The sequence below is a fragment of the Chinchilla lanigera genome, unplaced genomic scaffold (genome assembly GCF_000276665.1).
Source record: "Chinchilla lanigera isolate Chin_1 unplaced genomic scaffold, ChiLan1.0 scaffold00023, whole genome shotgun sequence".
NCBI lineage: Eukaryota > Metazoa > Chordata > Mammalia > Rodentia > Chinchillidae > Chinchilla > Chinchilla lanigera.
The window spans coordinates 14,487,420-14,510,411 of NW_004955424.1; the positions used below are offsets into that span (position 1 = coordinate 14,487,420).

Genomic DNA, 22,992 nt, shown 5'->3' on the forward strand with positions numbered 1-22,992 from the left:
GGGTGCAGACTGCACCTGCCTAGACACAGCCCAGGTTCTGGGCGGAGAAATACTTTTTTCTGTTTTTGAGACAGGGTTTTTCTACGTAGTTTAGGATGGCCTTGAACTTGCTATGTAGGCCAGGCTGGTTTCAAACCTGTGGCGATCTTTCTGCCTCCCGAATGCTGGGATTACAGGTGTGCATCACCATACCCAGCCTGGGAGGAGAAATATTGACAGAGGTTATCAAGTAGGCAGAAAACTGTGCTGCCTCGACTTTCTATACCTTACAGTCTCTGAGAGCTGGAACAGAGCATGTAAAACCAAGGGAAGGTGGAAGGAAAATGCTCAAGGATTAGGTTGTCCTGCAGGAGTCTCTAGTTATCTCTCCATGTGCACCTAAGTACTGTGCAGTAGATAGTAGACCAGAAGTTCAGGCATTGCCCAACCCTCACCCCATCCTACTGGCCCCCAAACCACATACCGACTGGGGCAGACAGATTTCTGACGAGGGTGTTTTCTCAGTGACACAAACCAGTTGTGAATGCTCAGAGCTTCCAGAATTTGAACTGACTTGATGGTGTATCGGTGCTGAGCAGGGATCTCTGTAGGATCATGGGCAGAACGAGGGAAGGAGGGCAAGGTCCCTGCTAAGCCTTCCCATGCTCTGTGCTTTCATAAGAGGTCAGGGTGTGGGTTACAACCTTATTTCCTGGCCAGTATACTGCCCCAGGACCTTAAGTTGGGGTTTCCCAGTGGTCTTTTCTATTAAAGCAAGGAGACATGGTATTTCTACACTAAAACCAAGGCTGAGGGGCTCCAGTGACCCCTCCCAGGGGACCTTGCCCCTGCTCACCCCAGCCTGGTACAAACTGCACCACACCTGCCTCTTGCCAGCATCACAAGGCAAGAGTAAAGCAGCAGCAGGGCCACAGCGGCTTCCTTCAGTACATTCTTCTCAGCCATTCTAACTGCTGGCATCCTGGTATGAAAACTGATAGAAAGACATTATAGCCCTCTGCATGAAAGCAGCCCCAAGCAGGTGGAGAAGGAGGCCAAGGCCTTTCTCGTCTTCTTCCAACTCCATGGACCTCTGAGTGGAGCTGGCCTTGCTGCTACCAGGAAGACCAGATATGCTGGGAGGATGGAGGCTGTAGGTACCACCCACTGCACTGTCTCTCTACAGGTGTCAGCCATGAAGTGGGGCCTCCTGCCTGTCTCCCACAATGCCCTGCTGGTGGGGGACATGGCCTATTACGACTTCAATGGGGAAATGGAGCAGGAAGCCGATCGTGTCAACCTGCAGAAGTGCCTTGGACCCACCTGCAAGGTTTGCTTGGCCCTTCTGGGAGGATGCTCTGGAGTGGCTGTCAGAAGCTGGTGTCACAGAAGTGACATGTGTTCCTTGGAGAATGTTTAGATGTTGCAGATAGTTTTTTTAAAAAGAAAGAAAAGGAAAAATCTCTCTGTCACTGCTCTGAGATTTTGGTACACACCCCTAGTAAGTTCACATATGTTTATATAACTGGAATCATAAAATAAGCTCTTCCTTTCCCTTAGCAATATATAGTAGACACATTTGTATGTTATTATTTTTTTCTGTCATTATTTTAAATTATTAAATTATGTCTCATTATGTGAATGGCAGTGCCGCCGTTTTCCTGAAGAGACCTCTACGTTCAGACGTAGCAGGTCCCCTGCCTTCTGAATTTTCTGTTAGTATAAACAACATTCATAAAAATCCTTTGAACCAAGTCTGTGCGTGCTTGAGGTGATTTCCTTAGAAGAAATTCCTTTGTGCCCCCCCACAAAGATTGTTTCCCTTTTCCCAATATAGAGAATACTATTCTCCTGCAGTCTCCCTAGACTTGAGTTTTATCACATTTGTTTATTCATTTATTTATTGCCAACTTGCTGGAGAAAAATAGGACTTTCTTATTGCTTGGCATAAGTCCAAGCCTTGTAACAGCATGTACGTGGGGATAGTCACGTTGGTATGGGAGGGTTTCAAAATGGAGCCTGGGTTGGTTGTTTGCTGCCATCCTGGCAAGGCACTCACTGCCCAGCTCACTTTCTGTTGTGTCCCCATCTCCCCAGCTCTAACTTGAGTGAGAAGCCCCATCAATCTCCCAACACCCTCCAAAGTGTCATTAGCAATGCCAGCAGAGGGGTGTGGTGTCCAAATCTATGAAGTACTATAAGAGGGGGTATTTGTTGTTTCCAATGTTGTCTGTGGGTCAGAGTCATTGTCTGTTTCCATTTCTCTGGTCCTTGAAAGGAATAACCTTCAGCTCTTTTGTAATAAGAGAGATGTGGTGTTGACAGCCATGAGGCCTCAGCCTACGTAGGCTCTGTAAGGATGCGTCTGACACATGAATCTGTGTTTTAGATCCCATATTGGGCATTGTCTGGTTCCAGAGAGTTCTGGAGGCTAAAACCAACCAAGGGAAGTTTCCAGGAAGGGATGTTTAGCCTTTGGGGAGTTGTGCTATTGGTATGAATTTGTTTCTGGTTTCCTTCCCCACCTGGCCCTGGCAAGGTCAGAAACATTGCACCATTAGTGAGAAGCCCTAAGTTCTAGTTCAGATTTTGCCTCTAATTAGTCAGGGCAGGCCTCTAGTTAGAGTTCTACTTCCTGATCTATAAGATCAGTTCAATTAGAAGGCCTTTCCTAGAACTGTGTGATCTTGAACCTGGCAGGGCCTCACTAAGTTTATGAAGGAAAATTGGAGGTCAACAGAGGTGATGTGACTCACCTGTTTCTGGAAAACCATCTCTCATAGAACCGCCCTCTTGAGTTTTGACTCCCAAATTAGTAAAGTCAGGGGCAAAAGCTTGTTTTTAAGGTTTGACTTTTGCATTAGGCATCAAATAATTTCATTCACACCAATTTTTCACAATTAGAAGTTCTCCCAGGCCTAAAAACTCAGGCATTGCCAGAAGCAATCAGTCAGGCTAGATGGTCTCAGTTTAAAAAAAAAAAAAAACAAAAAACCTCTTCAGTTTCTTAGGGTGGATGCCTTAGTTAAAATCACATGTCAAACACATTGGGATGTTTGTTAGGAATAAGGAATAAGAACTTGGTGGAGGAGCTGTAGGATTGGATATGGAAATCATCTAAATAAAATGCAAAATCTCTCTCTCTTAAGTACTTTTCACAGGCTTGGGGTTTAATTGGCTATTTCCTCCTCCACAGATCCTGGTGCTAAGAAACCATGGAGTGGTTGCTCTAGGTGACACCGTAGAGGAGGCATTTTACAAGGTCTTCCACCTGCAGGCCGCATGTGAGGTTCAGGTGAGCAAGTCCTTTGGGAACTGGGCCTGGGAGTTGGCTCTGATGAAGTCTGGGTAACAGTGGTGGCCCTACTGATTGTGAGTCAGGGACACCTTTGAGCCTGATCTTCTAGAGTTCCTGCCCTATTTCCCTGCTTTGGCATCACCTTACACTTCAGAAATGTCACACTTAAAGTCAGTTCCATGGCTCAGAAAAATTTATCACCATTTTCTGAGGACCCCCACCCAGCTCTGGGAGCTCAGAGCCCAGACAGAGTTACTTGGGCTCATCAGTTAGGTGGGGAGAAACTGCCATAGGACACATGAAGTCCTTACCAGGCTCACATATTACCTGGGTATGCCTGCTACACCTGGCTGTGTCCAGTGGAGACACAGGTAGGCTTCATTTATTTCTTTGTAACAGATTGGAATGAGTGGGGGGAGGGGTTTTACAAAAGTCAATGCCATAGTCAAATCTGGAAAGAGAAGTGTGGGGCTGGCCATTTGGAGTGGTGACCTGGCAACCCGAACAGGTAGGCATCCTAAAGCGATGTCCAGGGAGCTCACCAGGTAGTCTGCTCACTGGATCAGCCACACACACACTCAGTGTGGACAGGTGGTCACAGTGAGAAGGGACCTTGGTTAGCCCTGGAGGACTTGTTCCCAGGCTGACTGGGCTCCATCATCACCAGCTCCAGCTGTGTGTCCTTGGGTAGGGCATTTGCTCTTTGAGATCCAGTTTTTCTCAACTGTAGACATGGGGGCCAGAGGACTGGTGGGGCCAGAGGACTGGTATGACCAGGCTTTTCAGAGAGAAGAGTGATAGGTAGTATTTTTAGGACTCAGTTCACAGCAGGAGAGATCTATCGCTGCAGGATGTCTCAGCCCTTTGCTGGGCTCTTTTGTTGGGTGTCTCTGAGCCTTCTGAGGAAAGAGTGGTAGAGGCTAGTACCTTGCTGGAAGAGGCTCCCATGGGTCCCCTTCCAACAGTTTTTAGAGGACTGTGTTGCCAAGACAGTTGTGAAGCCCATAGAGGTGTTGGAGGGAGTGAGGTAAGACCAACCTCCAACCCCTAGCAGCAGTGGGCAGAAGTGGAGACCATAGGCAGGCGGGCACAGGGCACAGGTGGTGCCTCTCTGATGTGGTACCCCCCAGCCAAGGAAACTGTCCCAAGCTCTGACCACTGACTGGTTGGCAGAACCCCCCAGAGCCTCTGCAACAAAGAGAAGCCACCTTCCCTTCCTAACCCGCACTGCTCTCCATCTGCCTCTGGAGAAGTGGCTTTCCTGAGCAACTAGCTCACAGAGAAACCTCATCTCATTTCAAAGACAGCCCAGCCCTAAAAATGGATGGCGAGAGAGACCTGTGTGCCTCCCACTCCCAGACTCTTGACCCCAGCAGTGGACATTGGGTAATTTAATCAAAACCAGAGTGGCCATCTGCAATCGAAGGGCAGAGCTGCTGGCTGCTGTCCCTGACAACCCCCCGGCTGCTGTCACTTACTTTTTAGGATGGGTTTGATGTGACCTTGTTAATGTACCTCGGGCAGTGCAGTCATCTAGCCCACAGGAAAGCCCCAATGTATTTTTTGTCAGCTGGTGGGTAGAGAGACTTCTGGAGGCAGGAACAGAGCGAGAAGATGCTTTAGAAGATTAGACCAGAGGGTGGTGGATCAGGACATGAATAGCACACATAGCAGCAAGCTGCAGGTGTCGTTGGGTCACACCTGGGTCATTTTGGGCGGAATGACCATCACTGAAGCCCTGTTTCCACTGTGGGCCTCGTTTTCTCCCTCAGTGACATTGGCAAACAAGCAGACGTGGCTGTGGTCATGTCTGTGGTTCAAGGCTGAGTGCCTGTTCAGTTCTCCTGGGGCCCGTGCTTTCTTTGCTCTCCATCAATTTGGGGTTCCAGGAAACTGGGTCATTCCTAGCTGAGAAAGGCAGCTCCCTGCTCTGCTCACAGGCAGATGGAAAGATGCACAGGCAATTCTTTTCCATCTGCTACCCATCACCATGGAAACCAGTGGAGGAAGAGGGTGCTGGGAGGAGGCAGCTCTTACAAGATTATGAACAATTGCCTCCCTTCTCCTTCTCCATTAATGACCAGTCTCGGGGGAGCTGCATCTCATTCATTTACTAGCAACATTCGTGGGGCACTCCTTAGGCACCAGGGGCTCTTCTAAGTGCTTTACAACCATTATCTTGAAGACTCCTCACAAGGTAGATACTACTATTTTCATTTTACAAATGAGGAAACGGGAGGCACACAGATGGTAAATAACTGTCCCAAATTACACAGGAAGTAGCAAAACCAGGTAGAAATCCAGGTAGATTGGCACCCAAGTTCATGCCTTCATACGCTGCCTTGCACTGTCTCTCCAGAGCAGGATCAGTGGGAATAGTCATGTGGACAGGTGTCTTAGGTGAGAAGGGTGTGGAAAACCTTCTTGCTTCTGCCTCTTCTCAGGGTGATAGGGTTCTCCTGGGGAGGTTGCCTGGCTGACCTCCAAGAAGCAGCACAGGGATGTCTATTAAGCATGGTAAATATGGCACACTATGGACTGTCTAGATCTTCATGAGTTCATAGGCCTGTGTTTGTCAGCAGGCTAAATGGATCTTTAGTCTTCAGTAAGAAATAACTAACACAAAAGCACCAAATAATTGCAAGTGTATATAATTAGAGCAGCTCCCCTGGAATAGCAAGCTTACATGAGAGATCCAGTCTTACTCAGGTGGGCGAATGGGTTAGTGCAGACCACCTAGCTCACTCTAGTGAGACTATCCAAGAGCCGCTCTCTCTCTCTCTGTAGCCGAATTTATCCGGAAAGCTAAATCCTAACTCATTATATATGAGTGCTGCATATTTAGAGTCAAAAGAATGTATTCTTAGGCAAGCATGCAATTGGAAAATAAAATTAGTTAAATGAATGATTTTTAAGAATTATTCTAAAATTCCCTGCTGCATGTATATCTGTCGTGTCCTATTATTCCAAATTCACTGCCTGTGGCCATCTCCATCCTCCTATAGGGCTTTGGCCATGGAACAGACACTCCATGTTCCTGGGTGAAAGCTGTCTAACCCTATACAGTGCCTAGCTGTGTATTGTCAACATTTTCTCTGTCTCCTTTTTCTGGGCTTTTTTGTCTGGGCAATACTACCACAGAGAGTGGGGTGTGGTTTTGTTTTAGACCTGTAAACCCTTCCCATCAGGTTATACTCAAATTTCATTGGCCTAGAAACCACCCTATTTATTTTAAGAAACTTAAAAAGATTTCAAACATACAGAAAAATATAGAGAGGAACATAATAGACAGCCACTACATAGATTTAACGTATATTAATACCCTTTTTCTTCAAATATTTTTCCTCCCCAAGAAATGTTATACACAAGAACTGAAGTCTTCTTTGGAGCCTTTTCTAATTTCATCCTCCCTCACTCTCTTCCCAGAAACAATCACAAATCTATATTGGTCTCTATCCTAAGTAGCTTTTCAGTCCTCTGTATCCTTTTATTCTTAGGGTTTAACACTTACTATTTCTTTCTTTTCTCTGTTCTCTAAGAGCTGAGATTAGGAAAGGAAAGACTAATACCTTACTCCTGGAAATGGGTGCATGCCCAACAAGTTTTGGGTGGCTTTTCCTCAGTTTCCTATCAGGTTAATAATATCCCTTAGTTATTGCGGGCTGATCATGTCCACAATCTCCTAAATGAGTGTATGGGGAAGGCTAAATAAAAAGAGATGAAAGAAATTATTTTAGAGCTCCAGGAGGATCAAAGTCCTCTCACAGAATTCGAAATTCTCTCAGGGCTAAGACCAAGACCTTCTCTGGTTGGCCTGTATTTATTTAGTTATCAGAAGAAGGGAGGGGAGTGCTCAAGAAGGGCAGAACCACTCAAGGACTTCTCCAAGTAAGTTATTAAGTTAATCCACCCAGGAGTGATATGCCTGAGGCTACAGCCTTCATCTAGTTCAGGTTGGATCCACGTGTCCTTGGCTGTAATCTTGCCTTATCTTTTGAGGCTTTCCAGCTTCATCCATCATTACAGGCCTCAGTAGAGATCAGTGCCTCACAGAGGTTCACTTACTATGAGTCCACCACCCATCTCCAGACAAGGAACTTAGGCCTTGGACAGGCTCACAGGTAAACATGAAAAGCCAGCTGGTTAATTTAAGTCCTGCTCAGGGCTGCTTCATAGTAATCTCATCAGTTTACCACTTGTTTCTGGCTTCTAAGTTCTCATTTGTAGCTCCTGTGGTCCCACTTCAAGCAGGGGCACAGGTGAAGGTGGGGTCCTGTGTACATATGGGCTGTGGCTCTCCTTGTTGCAGGTGTCAGCTCTATCCAGTGCTGGGGGAGTAGAGAACCTCATTCTCCTGGAGCAGGAGAAGCACCGGCCCCATGAGGTGGGCTCTGTGCAGTGGGCCGGGAGCACCTTTGGACCCATGCAGAAGAGCCGGCTAGGCGAGCACGAGTTTGAGGCCCTCATGAGGATGCTGGACAACCTGGTAAGTCCCCTGCCATCGCCTTTCCAGGCCAATCCAGGAAGACTTAGCCTCTGGAATGCAGACAGTAGAAGGTATTAGGTGGGCAGAAAACCTGCCAACACTTTGATTCAGTTGTTGAAGACCTCATTGATGGGGAGTTTGATTTAGAACTTGCATTCATTCTAGTTGCTGTGGATGTCATCTTTGCAGAGTGCTCTGTGAGAAGTAGTGATCCAGTACTTCCATGACATGTAGAGATTTTTATACCCATAGTCTCTCTTATATTGGGGCTTAATTCATGCCTCTTATGTAGTTAGCCCTGTCTTTCTTTCTAATCTCTTGATTTTTGTGTAGAAAGTATATAATATTACTAGTTTCCTTATTCATGGGCAGCAGCTTCATGATAACACCCTATTGCAATAAATAAACAATCATGTAAGAAATTGAACTGGCATGTGCCTAGATGTAGGCTGGTTCATTAAATAATACCAAAGTTTTTTTAGATATTCTTTTTCCTTCTAGAGGCTAAGTAGTTAACAGTGTGAGATGTTAGAGGAGACAGTTCAAGAACAAAAGGGAAGCATATACAATGAGGAGCTAATTGTAGCAGGAGATTATGTCTTAGATTGCTCAGAAAAATGAAATGAAATCTAGCTTCATAGCATTTCCATCTGGTTCATTTTTCTAATCCTTACTGCTGGTACCCTCTACCCCCTTTATCATGTAAAGGTCATGGCAATAATTAATACTTTTCTCCCTGCTTTCATTTCCTCTAAGTTATCTTCATCTCATTACCAGGTAGATCAGGAGGTTCACTTTATAATAATGAAAGGTACAATCCACAATGACAATGCAACTCCTGTGTACTGTTTAGGTGCTGGCACCTAAGTGAATTCTCATGCCTATCTGATTTCATATAGGAATTCTTTCAAACCTTTAAGAAACAAACAATTATGATGCTCTTTATATTCTTTCAGAGAAGATCAAAGAGAGGATATTAAGCTTTAAGAATTATAGCACATTCAGACTAATCACACTTTGTGTGTTAATGAAAGAAATGCTGTCTGAGCCAAATATGGTGGCACATGTCTGTAATCCCAGCACTGTAGGAGGTTGAGGTGAGAGGATAACAAGTTCAAGCCCAATCTGGCAACTTAGTGAGACCCTATCTCAAAATAAAAAATAAAACAAAGGCTGAGAATATAGCTGAATGCAAAGAGCCTGAGTTCAATCTCTACTACTGAAAAACATGCTTCTTAAAAACTAGCAAGTAATATTGAGCACAACATCAGACTAACACTACACAGTAACTGAGGGTTCATCCCTAGAATGCAAGGATGGTTTAATATTATAAACTTTTTAAGATTCAAAGGATAAAAACTTTATGATCATGTTAATAAGTAATCAAAGAATTTGACAAAAATTTAACATCAATTTATAAAAATAACAGCTATCAACTGGAACAGCACACTTACTTTATATGATTAAAATGACTTTTCCCAAAACAATAGCCAATATAATAATGAAACAGTGAAAGTATTTCCCTCAAACTTTGAGACAAAATAATTATTTCTGTTCTTAAGACTATTAATTAATAGCACTCTGGATTAATATTGGAACTCAATCTAGGCAGTGGGACATACGAAAGAGGTATAAATATTATAAATGAAACAAGATTATTATTATATGCCTAATAAGTCCAAAATCAACTGAAAAATGAGAAGCAATGAAGATATTTTAAGATGGTCAATTATGAAAACATGTATAAAAATAGTATACTAAAATGCATACAAAATATTTACAAAAATCAGTCTTTGTATCTTAGCATTAATTGCTTGGAAAATATAACGGGGTTTGGGAGGTATAGCTTAGTGGCACAGCACCTGTCCAGCATGTGTGATATGTGAGGCCCTGGGTTTGACCCCAAGAACTGCAAATAATAGTAATGATAATGAAAGAAATTAAGCCTATGTGCAAGTGAAGCAAAGTCATAAACATGAGGCAGACTTCACTTAAAGAAAACTGTGAAACTTTACCCAGAGACATCGGAGAAAACTGAAAATCAGTGAAGAGTTGTAATTTATCCTTGGTTAGAAAACCCCAACAAGGTAAAGAAGTCATGGTCCCCAAAATCAGTCTACAAACTGAGTGTAATTCTCTCAAAAATGAGGGAAGGTACAAAGATTTAAAAAAATGTACTTCCAACATGAAATTAGAAGTGGCTAGAAAAATGCTACAGAAAGAAGCTAAGTAGGGATTACTATTTTCACCCCATTCTGAAGTGTGATAAAGTGTTAGTAATAGAATGGGCAAGCAAATCCATACAACAGCTTAGAGAATTGAGAAACAGACACAAAATATATGAGAAGTTACACAGGTTAAGAAGGCACTTTATAAATCAGTAATGAAAAGATAGATCTCTAGCCATTTGGGAAAGAAAAAGGCAAATTGCTACTTCATTCCTTCCAACAACATAAAAGCCTGAGTTTTCCAAAATTTTTACATGAAAAATGAGAGATATTAAAAAACATCGATTTATATTTGCAGTGCACTTTTCCTGGAAAAGACCTTGTTAAGCATGGTGAGACAGTTAGAAATCATGATGATAAATATTGACAAATGCAACTACATTAAAAATTCAAGTTCGGTCTGGTGGTGCATGCCTGTAATCCCAGTGACTTGGGAGGCTGCAGCAGGGGTATTACAAGTTCAAGGGCAGCCTGGGCAATTTAATGAGAACCTGCCTCACAATAAAAATAAAAATAAAAAGGGTTAGGGATGTAGCTCAATACAAAAGGTCCCAAGTTGAACTGCCAGTAACATACACACACACACATTTGCATTTCTGTAAACCATTCCTCCACTATAAACAATGCTAAAAGACAAATTATAAGGTAAATATTTGCAACATTAACCAACAGCTGAAGATTAACAGTCTCACTGCGAAAAGAGACTAGATATCAATGTGAAAAAGTTAAACATCTCAATAGAAAAATGTATACATACCTACACAGAGATGACTGGAAAGTTTTCAGAATTGTGTCTGGGGGTGAGTTTTGCATAAAGTTCACACTTTTTCCTTATGTTTTCCTATATTGTTTAATTTTTATACATGGAACTGTATTTTCTTTATAATCAGCATAATACCTTACTGCCATTTTAATTTAAAAAGAAGACAGGAAGAATTGAGTATTGTTCTGGCAGATGCTTCCTGGGTGTTCGTTCTCGCACTGAACAGCTGTCAGCTCTGCCTTTGTGTGTGTACATGGTCTTCCTTAGGAGACCAGGAAGTTCTTGAGTCAGCTTTCAGGGTTCCAGGAGGGAAATAGGGATGCTTTTAACAGTCCTACAATGCAGGCCATGCCATGTCCAATTAAGCCATTATCCTGTTAAGCCAGCAACTCTGATGTAATGGCCAGATAGACATCACTATTTTGAAAGCTCCTCTGGAGATTGCAGTGGGAAGCCAGGGTTGAGAACCACTGGACCAGATGCAATTTGGGTCTCTGTGCAGATAAGGAGCTTGTCTGTGTTCACAAGGTTCTGAACACAGGGATTCTCTCCGTCCTGATCAGTGGGCATGTTGGAGACCAGTAGGAGGGGACAGTTCTGAAGTATACCAAAAGGGCAGCAAGGCAGATTGTCCAATGGAGATTTAAAGTGAGTACTTTAAAGGGGGCAAAGTGTATGTTTGTGAGTGTGTGCATCTACAGACCTTTTTCTTCCACTATTAATGGTTCTATTTTTGTCCATCTTAGGGATACAGAACAGGCTACACATACCGCCACCCCTTTGTCCAGGAGAAAACCAAACACAAAAGTGAGGTAGAGATCCCAGCCACAGTCACGGCCTTTGTGTTTGAGGAGGATGGTGCCCCAGTGCCCGCCTTGCGACAGCACGCCCAGAAGCAGCAAAAGGAGAAGACCCGTTGGCTGAACACGCCCAATACCTACCTGAGGGTCAACGTGGCAGACGAGGTCCAGAGGAGCATGGGTAGCCCTCGGCCCAAGACCACGGTAAGAGGGAAGCCAGGGCAGCCCTGGGAGGAAAGGAAAGGCTGCGTTTGTGGGCATAGCAGCTTTACAAGGGGAACAGAGCTAATCTTCCTTGCGTACAGTTTTGTGCAGTTTCTTCTTAGGGCTCCCTTCTAGGCCCTTGGGAGCAGCTGCTCAGGTCCTCTTTCTTGCACCTCTGCTCAGAGTTGTTAGGTCTGGGGGAAGTTTCTCCAGAGGGCAGGCAGATGAGCCACTCCCAGCAGCACAAGACCCAAGAGCAGTTGGTTTTTGCATCTTCCTCCCATGTCTTGAGGGGGCTTCTGGGAAATTCCAGGGATGGGCATCCAACATTTGGACTCTAGATCTGATGAAACCCAGGAGATGGGAGGTAGTGTCACTTGTATTAAGTTATCTTTCTCTCTCTCTCTCTTGCTCTCTCATATGTGCATAGACTCTCAATTTGATTTTTCATTAACATAAAAGTAACTGCTGCAGTAGAATAGCTCTACATGAAATACTATGAAACTCTCAAAACTTAAATCAAGTTGCGTGATACTGAAACTTCAGTGGTTACCTCTCCAAACCGCTTACCAAAGATCTGACCCCTGTTCTGCTCTGCTATGTTCTTTATGGTTTGAGAGCCTTCATTGGCTGTTATCTCTTACCCACCTCTACCCTGGGAGACTAACAAAGCCCAAGAAGAGAGAATATCTATGAATAGCCTGGTTGACCTTCCGTGTAGGCTGGTGGGCCCAGATCTCGATGGGTGGACCCCTCAAGAGGACTGTGGCTTTATTCCTTTGCCTCACTCACTGGCCTTGTATTTATAGTGGATGAAGGCTGATGAGGTAGAGAAATCCAGCAGTGGCATGCCGATCCGGATTGAAAACCCAAACCAATTTGTGCCTCTCTACACTGACCCTCAAGAAGTGCTGGAAATGAGGAACAAGGTAAGGTGGTGGCTGCCTGTCTCTCTCTTCTTTACAAGGAGCTCTCAAGTCCTGCAGATGTGGGCTGAGTCTCCAACAGTCACGGGAGAAAGACACTACTCTTTATGCACCACATTCTTCTCAGGCACTGTGCTACGGGCTGTAGCTATGCTGTCCTAGATAACAGTATGTATGTCTAAAGTACCACCCATTAAATGAGTTGTTATAAATTTTCTATAATTTTCCCTTTGGCTTCTTTTCAAGATTTCAAAACATTTTGCCTGTATCTCTGGACTTATGCCTGACAGTTCACTCACTCATACCCTAATATTACCTTAAAATTGGAGTTGTAACAGATCACCCCCTGTAGGCTGAAGCTCCCAGAACAGTACTCAGTGTCCCTTTCAGATTCTGGGGTTACCACCTCCAGCCTCCTCTCGGGATTTAGACGTGAGAGGTGCGGGTGATCCCAGTAATGTATATTTAAAGCAAATTTCTCAGGGCCTTCTTGGGAATAATAAAATATGAGACCCTCCCTCAAGGATCTCATGGGCCTCTTCCGTCTTACGGCTCCTCAGGGTAAGTGGAAATCTGGTGTTTCGAATGAACAAAGCAGTTACTCTGGACCAGGCATGGGGACCATCTCTAGGAGCAGACAGGTTGTGTTAGAATAGTAAAGGGCCACTGGAGGACCGTTCTCCACCCAGTCATAGGACACAGTGAACTTCAGCGTGCCCTCTGGAAAACTCTCCACACTGAGGCCAAACCCGCCCTTCCCCCTTTCCACACAGATTCGAGAACAAAACCGACAAGATGTGAAGTCAGCAGGACCTCAGTCCCAGCTCCTGGCAAGCGTCATCGCTGAGAAGAGCCGAAGTCCGGTACAGCAGAGGCCGCCCCCTGCTGGATGGGAAGCGTGTTTGCCGTCTGGGTCTTCTCAGCAGGACCCCTGACTCCAAGCCCACCCTCCCCTGTGACCTTGGGCATTGGTGCTTTTGCTGCAAAATGGAGGTCCACCTCACAGGGAAGCTGTGAGGTTCTGGGAGGACAGTGTCTAATTGTTCCCTGTGGGCACCAGGCAGGGGGCTGCAGCCCAGCCTGCCTACAGGATTGCTGCTGGCCAGCTCCCTTTTACCATGGACTCTACTTGGCCCCTGTTAGTACCCTGCAGAGACCAGGTGGCTCCCAGGTGCCCGGGCCTGGTGTTTCTGGCCCCCAGTGTCTCTGACCTCTGTGTGTGACTATAGCGTCATCAGCCAGAGCTCTGAAAAGATGCTCCTGACCCATAGAGAAGGGCATGTAGAGAGGACTGGGTTTCCTACATACCGGGAAGGGCACTTAGCTGCCCACACAAACCCACTTAGAGTTAGATAGCAGAAAGCCACTGTTTTTGTGTGTGAGATAGATGGTGTCTTGTCTAGTGCTTAGCAATAATAGTGAAGTTCAGAATCCTGGCCGTGTTAAAATCATCGCTGCTTGTGGCAAGGTAGCAATGAACATGTGTGACATTTTCTTTAGCAGTAAAAAGTGAAGAAGTATGGAAAATGTCGCTCTCCACAGAGCATACCAAGATGATATGACAGTTTTAGATCAGGCTGCAGCCCATAAGGTAGGGGTCTGCTGGCAGGAGAAGGGTGAATATCATATCCACACACCTACCTCCCACCCACCCAACTCAGCCCACTGATGTGCCAAAGAGTCAAGGGTAGAAATATCCCATGATTCTAAGGGAGGTCAAAGGTCAGTACAGTGAGCAAAACTGTCAAAAACCAAGTCTGCCATTTATACCTGGTGCTCTCCTTGGAATCCTTCTTGGATCTTAATCTTGGATTCTTCTCGACTCCGTAGTTCCTCATAGCAGGCTGGCTGCTGCCTCCTTTTTGAAAAGAGGTGGTGGGCCTATCCTCAGAAGACCTGGCCACTCAGGGTTTCCCTTCTCTTGGCTTCACTTTCCTTTGCTTCCCCTCAGCTTTTCACTGCATTTTCAAAGGTCACAATAAGGATGCTCAACTAAGAAAAGGGGTAGTGGAGTTTGAATTTTAGTGTCTGTTTTGGCCTAGAGGTGCCAAAGTGTTCCTGAAGCTTACACAAAATCCAACTGGTCAGTGCCCCAGGGCCAAGGGCCCCACAGAGGTGGTGCAATGGAGTGATTTTGCCAATGTCCCCATAGGGACCTGCATTGCAGGCAGGCTGAAGATCTGAGACTCAGGACCTTGGCCCCTTTGTAATTTATGGCGGAGTGCAAAACAGGACTAACTGCTTGGACTGAGAATGCCGAAGCTGCTGTGTTTTGCAGATGACTTAATGCCGTGTGTTGTGGCTTGCACTGCTGCTGGGGACCGGGCGGGGGGCAGTGGTGGGGAGGGGCTGGCTTGAAGCTTGCTCAAGCCAAAGCTATGCTTGCTGGGCTTTGGCTGACTGAGTTGGGCCACTAACTGTATTTGCATTAGTACCAGCTTGGAGTATCCATAGAGGGATCGCAATAAATGTGTGTCTTCCTTCTGCTTGGGAGCATCCTTTGATTTTATTTCAGGGGTAAAGGGTAGATCCCTGTATACATCTAAACAGTTGCAAAATCTGAGTGTGGGCATGAGGTAGCAATGGGGAGGGATGAGCAAGCCCCACCCCAAGGGCCTGAGCTGGTTCCAAGGAGCTGCATGCCACACTATCCCTAGCAAGACTGCTGGCAGCCACCTGAGTCTGAAAGGAATCTCAGGCCCAGGCCCCATCTGCGACACACATTCTGTGGTTAACTTTCAGTCTACAGAGAGCCAGCTGATGTCCAAGGGTGATGCGGATACCAAAGATGATTCAGAGGAGACGGTACCCAACCCCTTCAGCCAACTCACTGACCAGGAGCTGGAGGAGTACAAGAAAGAGGTGGAGAGGAAGAAACTAGAACTGGATGGTAAATAACCCAGGGGCATCATGGCTTCAGAGTTTCCCAGGGTTGAGGGCAAGTACAGGACTCCCCAGCGAGGACCTTCCTGCCCCATCATCAAATAATGTCCCTATTAGCAGAACACCGTTGATCACAATATTGCCCCCTGTTGCTCTCTGCCTAACAGTTCACAATGCCTTCATGACATCATTTGACCCTCTCATCTAAGTATGAAAGATTTAATATTTGTAAAGTGCTTACAATAATGCCTGTAAGTATGGCTATAACAGAGAAATGTTAGCTATAGTAAGAAAGGTATAATCATAATTATTACTAATGACCTCTCAGGTCCAATGTAAACCTTTTACCCTGGAGTCAGAGCTTTGTCCACTAGCTGACACCTTTATATCCCTTTTTCCTTTATGTCAGAGACTCCCAGTCCAGCCCATCCCCATGTTGATTCCCAAATGTTCATACTGACTATTGTCACTTCTATTCCCTGGTTGATGCATTTGTCCCTTCCTAGGACTGTTTTCCACCTCAGCTAGCCTATTCCAAAATCATCAGTACTGCAGGCTCTATCTCAAATCCGCCTCCAGCTAGGAAAGTCTCTGTTACCTTTCCCAGTCCACCCCAAACAAGCCATCCCTCCTCTTTGTTCCAAGAGCAGCTGCGGTGTGAGACACATAACTCAGCTTTTGGTTGTGTCCACTAGGGTAAGCTCTCATTCAGGGCAGGGTCTTCCTCCCTCACCTCCCCACACCCAGGGTCAGCCACCTTCCTGGCTTTCACGGAGTTCTGATGTGCCATTTGGAAAAATAAAAGAGCATGGTGCTTTTTATTCCTAGGAATTGTTTGGACAAAAACTATAAATTATCTAAGTTAATAAATTAGCTACATGCAAACAAATCCTTGGCATTTAAGGGGAGTCAGTGGTTGTTTGGGGCCCCACTTTAACCCACTGATGTATGTATCTATTTTGTTTTTGGTACCGGGAATCAAACTCACAACCTCGTGCTTGCCAGGCAGGCATCGTGCCACTGAGCTATATCCCCAGCCCTTGATGTGTGTATCTGGCTGGTCCTCTTCAGAGCCAGGATGTATGTGGCCACTCTTCCTGCCATCTTTCCATTCCCATACTCCCCAGTAGATTTGTTTCCATGCAGGAAACAACATCATGTTTACTTCTCCCATTTGCCTTCCCAAGGAAGTAGCAGAAATGAGAAAAAGGCTCAGGAGGAGCAGCTAACTACAGCCAGAAGATTCATTATCAGCCAACAGAAATGAGAACCAAATAGAAAAACACACTGTTTTTCATGCTCACTTTCTTTGCCCATCTTGATGTATTTCCAGGCGAGAAGGACACTGCCACAGAAGAGCCTGGCTCCCCTGTAAAATCCGCACCTGCTTCTCCAGCACAGAGTCCAACAAAAACAGAGACGAAGAGCCCCGCAGTCTCTCCTTCCAAGTCCACCGAGGGTGAGTGGAGCTAGGCACACTGGGTGGGAGGGAGGAGCATCTGCAGGCTGGACAAGTGTGGAAGGCAGGGCAGGTACCCACCTTTCAACAGGTGTTATTTCTTCCCCTGCTGACACCACCACCACTTTCCTCTCTGCTGTTTCTAGGAAATCTGAACAGTTTTCAGTTTGTTTCACTCAGGAGCTATGACAATAGATCTTACACCTCACACCCTGCTAAGCAAAAAGTGAATCAAGGATTGAGCCTTTTGATCCCCAGCCTTCTCTCCTCCAGCCAAGACAAACCTGAGGACCTTGTTAAACTGAAGATTCTGATCCTTGAGGTGTGGGCTGGGGTCTGAGGCTCTGTGTTTCCCAGAGTGAGGCTGATGTCCTTCTCATCCTCAACTGCACATTGGAATCACCTGAGAAGCTGTAAAAATCCTGATGCCTGGATCTCACACCCAGCCTTCCTGAGTTAAGTGGAAGGACGGCAGCCTGGAGTTGTTAAGATCTCTCCAGCAGTCTAAATTGTAGACCAGGTTAAGAATAGCTTTATCAGAGACAGTAATTGCAAACTCCAAGGCCCAACTGAATTGCTAATTTTAGCATATCAAAGAACCTTTGTGCCTCCGTTTTCTTGTGTGTGAAATGGAGTTACTAATATTTTCCCCATTTAAGGTTCTTATATGTATAAGGGAGGTGCCATTGCACTTTGAAAGAGTAAAAGCACAATTTAAATGTAAGATCTAATTATGACCATGATTAAGAATATACACTTGGTGACAATGATACTATTATAGTCCCTAACTACTTAACTCATAAAAGTGTCTTTAGTGAGCTCCCCAAATCACTCCAGGACATGAACACTCCTCTTCTGGCTCCCTGAGAGTCCCTAGTAGATAGGGCAGCACGGCCATCCAGAAAGCAGCACCTTGGTGGTCTGCCGGAATCTCTTCCCTCTTGGGTAGAATGGCCACATAGGTGGATTCAGGTAGATCTGTACCCTGAGCTCCCTCCATAAGTCAAGTGCTAACTCGAGCACAGGTCTGCCATTGCCAGAGGAAACCCATCTGCTTGAGGCTGCAGCCCCAAGTGGATGTACCACAACCGTTTGTGTTCGTGTGTCTCATCGTGGTGTTGTGTTGTCAACCTGTCTCCACAATGTCTTCCTTTCTCTTCCCATTTGTGCCTTCATCGAAGGAGTTTCCTCCGATTCTGAATACTTGTCTCTGTAGTAAGTATAGAGAGGCTGTTTACTCACTCCAGCACTTGCAGTGGGGGAGGGAGGAGTTGTTCAAAGGTAATGTATTTCTCGCAGTTTTTTCTTTTGCAGCTCACAGCCCCATCTTTGGGAGGTTTCCCAGATGTAAAATTCATGACCAATTCCACCTGCAGCATGCATGGGCAAGGCTTTCTTGTGAGAGACACAGGGCACACACATGCACAAACACACAGCTGCACACGGGGCACACACATCTAGAAGCATCAACCCCTACCATGAGGGACAATGGAGTGGCTCTCAGTGCTGTCTGCAGCAGCGTGCTTATGGCCCTAAGGGGCTTACCTTCGTCCCTGTTCCTTATGCATGGCCACCTCTAACGTACCCATGACCTCTCCGAGGACTGCAGGTCAGAGTCTAGATACTCTTTGGGACCAGCTATTACATAAGGCAATGCAGAGGCCCTGATCTTAGGACATGTGTACCAAGTACAGGAAGGAAATCTGGGGCTGAAGAGGAGGCTCATGGGAGTAGAACAAAGGTGACCATCTATCATAATCTCCTTGAAGGGACAGAGAGCAGGTAGAGTATGAGATGGATAGGATGACTCTTTACCCATGACCTGCCACCATGCCTGCTGTGGCAGGAGTCTTCATTTATTCGGGTCTAAATCCATGCTCCTGGAGGGGCATACTGTGATTGCAGTGTTAGAAAAATTATGGTCTTCCCTGAAGATACTTCCTACACCACAGACTGTGCCGGGAAGTGTGGCTATCAGGGAGCAGAACCTGCATGATGAGGTCTGAGCTGCAGCTGTGTGGAGTGACCAGGGTGAGGTAGGGCTGGGTGACTTTGGCCGGCTCCCCAGGGTAGGCAGGTCTCACACACAGGGCAACATCTGCACTCTCATTTTTAGCTGACCCATCAGATCAGGGGTAGCTTTTTTCCAACCACTCATCACTTTGCTCTGAAACCCTCTTGCGCTGAGTCACCTTAGTCACTCTTCGTCTGTGTCCCTGACTCCCATCCCATCAGCCTCTCTGAAAGAGACCCTTTCAAATCTTCTTCTTTACATCTGGCCATCTGCGCCATCTTCTCTTGGACCGGCTCCTGACTAACCCCTGTCCCTGCTAACTCTATCTGCCCATGAACCCTCAGGGTTACTGGCCGAACTTACAAAGGAATAGCCCTGTATTTGACAAGAGACAATCAGCTTTGCTCCTAAATAATTTACTCACCTCAAATAAGCCACTTAACACTGCAGAATGAGGGACTAACACCACCTCTTGCTCTTGGTAACTCACAGCACTGTTGTCAAAATAAAATGAACTAAGGAATAGAAAAACACCTTGTTATGTGCTTTACATAAATTAGTTGCTGTGTACCATTTTCTCTGAATTGTGAGAACTAATACATCACTTGATGTTTTAAACCTCTAAGTTTTATGACGGTTTGTTTGTAGCACTAGATAGTTATTCAGTCATGGTGCATAATAAGAACTAGTGTTATGGAAATTAGTTCTGTGAATTGACTGGAGTTGGCTGGGTTTGACCTGGTGGTTCCTTTGCTCCATGTGGGGGAGTCAGTTGGAACTTCAGTCAGCCAGGAACTTGACTGGTTGGAGCTTCCAACATGGTGCACTCACATGTCTAGCATCTTGGCCAAGGCAGCAGAAAGTGGACTGGGCTTGGCTGGGACATGAGAATTGGTCTGGATCTCTCTCTGGTCTCAGGCATTCTCCATGTGGTCTCAGGTCCTCTCCATCTGACATTTCCACATGTTTCCATTGGTGTAGTTGGACTTTACACATGGTGCCATAGGAAGCAGAAGACACTAGACCTTAAGTCTTTTGCCTGAGACTGGCTGTGCCACACTTCTGTATTCTAGTGGTTCTAGTGAGCCGAAGGGCCAGCCTGGTTTCACTCTGTGTGGAGGGATTACACAAGCATGTGGATAACTGGAGGCATGGTTCCTAGGTGCCATATTTGCACATGGCTGCCCCACACACTGAAAATATATTTGGGTGCTTGGGAGAACTTTTATGTCCCAACTATGGTGGGTAGGTGGGAGTTACAGGGAGTAACTCTGTACACCTGATTACAGGAAGCTCTGCTTTCTTTCCCTTCTACTTTCTTTGCTGTCTCAGTCCTTGGGGAGGGAGGTAAATGTGAAGAGAGACATCTCATTCTAAATCCATATTTCCCAATGTGTGGCCAATGGGGGTTTTGTATTAGAATTATCTGAGGACTTGTTTAAAATACAAATTTCTTTGCCCAATGTTTCAAAAGTCTATTGTGAAGGTAAGACTTGGAGCCTACATTTTCCCAAGCTCCTTGGGTGATTCCTTCAGACACAAGTTTTTGAGTATTTAAATCAAGACAGAAACCCTATTGAAAAGTTCTCTGCATGGTCACTACTAGTAGCTTGATCAGCGATCAGGCAGTTCTGTTTGCTGATCTTCCTTTCTCCTGAAGATGTGCCTTATGTATTTTTTGACTGTTGCTACTGACCACTCAGTCCTATGGCAGCATAAGTCGTAGATTTTTTTTTTCCAAAGCCTTTAATGAACTTTCTTTTGTATTCTCTGTGCAATGGTATAGATTCCACTTCAGGAGGAAAGTAAAAACAGTACATGGCAGTCACCAGTTCTCCATTTGGAATATAGATCATGGTCAGTCTGGCTGACCTTGAATTCAGAAATAAGTCAGCAAATCCTGCTTCCAGGCCCACCGGCATCTCCCCTGATGCAAATACAGAGCCTCTCTAAGTTGTGGGGCTGGCACTGTGGTCATATGTTTGACCCTGAAATGTCAGCAGACCACAAGTAACAGTAGTCTCGGTCCTACAGTTGGGTGAGGTCCATAGTCCTTTCCTATGTCCTCACCCCAATGCATGGACATAGAAGAGCCAGCTGTTGAGGAGAAGCAAGGCATCCTGTGCTGAGCCTTCATCTGGTCTTGCTTGGCAAAAGGCTCAAACATGTTGTCATTGAACTTGGTGATGGCTGTCAGAAAAGTAGAAGACAGAGTTACCGTCTGAAGTGGTCTAGGTAGGTGACAAATGGATTCTTTAAAGACAAATGACACATGTAGGTGTAAAATGAGTAGGTGAGTAGTAGGCTTAGAAGAGGGCCAGATCATTGTCAAGTGTCAGGGGGGCTGCACAGATAAAGTGTGGCTTGAGCCAGACCTCAGAGAGATATGCACTTGGACTGGCAGACAGGAGTGGAGTGGACTGTCCAAAACTGATATCTAGGATTCTGGAGGAGTGGGCATTGCTGGAAGGTTACTTGTTAGGGTTCTTCAGAGAACCAGAACCAATAAGGCATATAGAGATATATGAAAGGACACTGATTAGGGAATTACCTCACATGATTATGGAGCCTGAGAAGCCCCATGACAGAGTTTCTGCAAGCTGATGAACCAGGAGAGCCAGCGGTATAATTCATTGTCAGTCTGAAGGCCTGATAGAGCTCCAGAGTGTGAGGATGGGAGGATCCTCATCACCACCAGCTCAGAAAATGACACTTGCACAGAAACCTAGAGCTAGGAGCTAGGAGGCAAGTCCCCGCGTCATCTCAGAGGGATGGCACCAAGCATGAAGCTTGAGAAACACATCCTAATGTGGCAGCCGAGAACGTACCTGCAGTAAGGGTCTGCAATGAAGTGGCAGGAGCATGGGACATAGAAAAACACCAAGGGGAAAAAAAAAGAAAAGAAAACACCCAGGAAGCAGAACATGAGGACTAGGAGAGTGTGTATAGGGGACAAAGGGCAGCACTCAGGCTGTTTCCACGGGAGGATATAGTTCAGCCTAGAAGGCTCAGGCTGCAACGGCCAGGAAAGAAGATGAAGTGATGGTATTGGTCAGATAGAATAAATCTATTCATATATTCATTCTTTGCTTGTGCTTTCAACCATTCATGGATTCCACATTTTCTGAGGACCTTCTAGGAGTTAGTTACTCAGATAACTAGACTCTACCTCATTTCAGTTTACAGGGGCAGCGAGGAGATAGTCATTAAAAGAAGTTGTGATAGTTTTACAGTTGCTGTCATGGAAGTTTATGTAGTGGAGGCAAAGAGGACAGGGTGGTCAATTTCACCTAGAAATTGGAAAGGAGATCAAGAAAGACCTTAAGGAAGATGAAACATTCAAGCTTATTTATTGTATTGGGTAAAGTTTGGGGACACAGAAAGCGGAAATCAGGCTGGGATGACAGGGACCAAAACACTGATGAAATTAAATAGCAGGTGAAGTGGGAAGAAAAGGGTGGGCAGAGAGCAGCTTGTGTCTGGCTGGCTCGTGGCATCTGGGAGCACTGCCAGGCGGCAGACGGGAGCACCTGGCAGAGGTGAGGGCACTGGAGTGAGTGTCTGGGAGTCAGGACACTGGGGAGCTTGGTAGCTGTACAGGACATGGGCTGGCAGCGGGAAGCATGGGAGCCGGGGGCCAGAGTCTCTGGTGCTCAGAGGGAGATCATCTTCAGCAAGGGTCTGGGAGAGGACTACGATCTGCCAGTTTCAGAAGTTATTAACACCTCATTATAAAGACACCTTGCCCAGGTAGTTAAACCAGCTCATTCTAACTGTCCTAAATTTACCCATCTCCAAGTTACCCATCCTCCAAGTCACCATATATTTCCCCTGTCCAGCCCTGCCCAAACCATAGGCTTCTCCTAAAACTTATTTCTTGACCTATTTCTCTCACACTGGCTCAGCTTCCCCCATTTGTCCCATTCCTATGTAGTGGAGCAGGCTGGACTTC

The 22,992-nt window shown here is 45.7% G+C and overlaps 1 protein-coding gene across 3 annotated transcripts in view; it reads left to right on the forward strand.

Annotated features, from left to right (window-relative positions):
• Add2 (adducin 2 (beta)) overlaps nt 1-22,992 on the forward strand; it is a 106,535-nt gene that overhangs the window by 76,141 nt on the left and 7,402 nt on the right. For all 3 annotated transcript variants that reach the window (XM_013514748.1, XM_005385610.2, XM_005385611.2), the window contains exons 8-15: nt 1,166-1,309; nt 3,176-3,274; nt 7,587-7,763; nt 11,501-11,758; nt 12,568-12,687; nt 13,458-13,547; nt 15,427-15,574; nt 16,901-17,026. In XM_013514748.1, the coding sequence (XP_013370202.1) occupies nt 1,166-1,309; nt 3,176-3,274; nt 7,587-7,763; nt 11,501-11,758; nt 12,568-12,687; nt 13,458-13,547; nt 15,427-15,574; nt 16,901-17,026 (1,162 nt within the window). The remainder of the gene's footprint in view (nt 1-1,165; nt 1,310-3,175; nt 3,275-7,586; nt 7,764-11,500; nt 11,759-12,567; nt 12,688-13,457; nt 13,548-15,426; nt 15,575-16,900; nt 17,027-22,992) is intronic.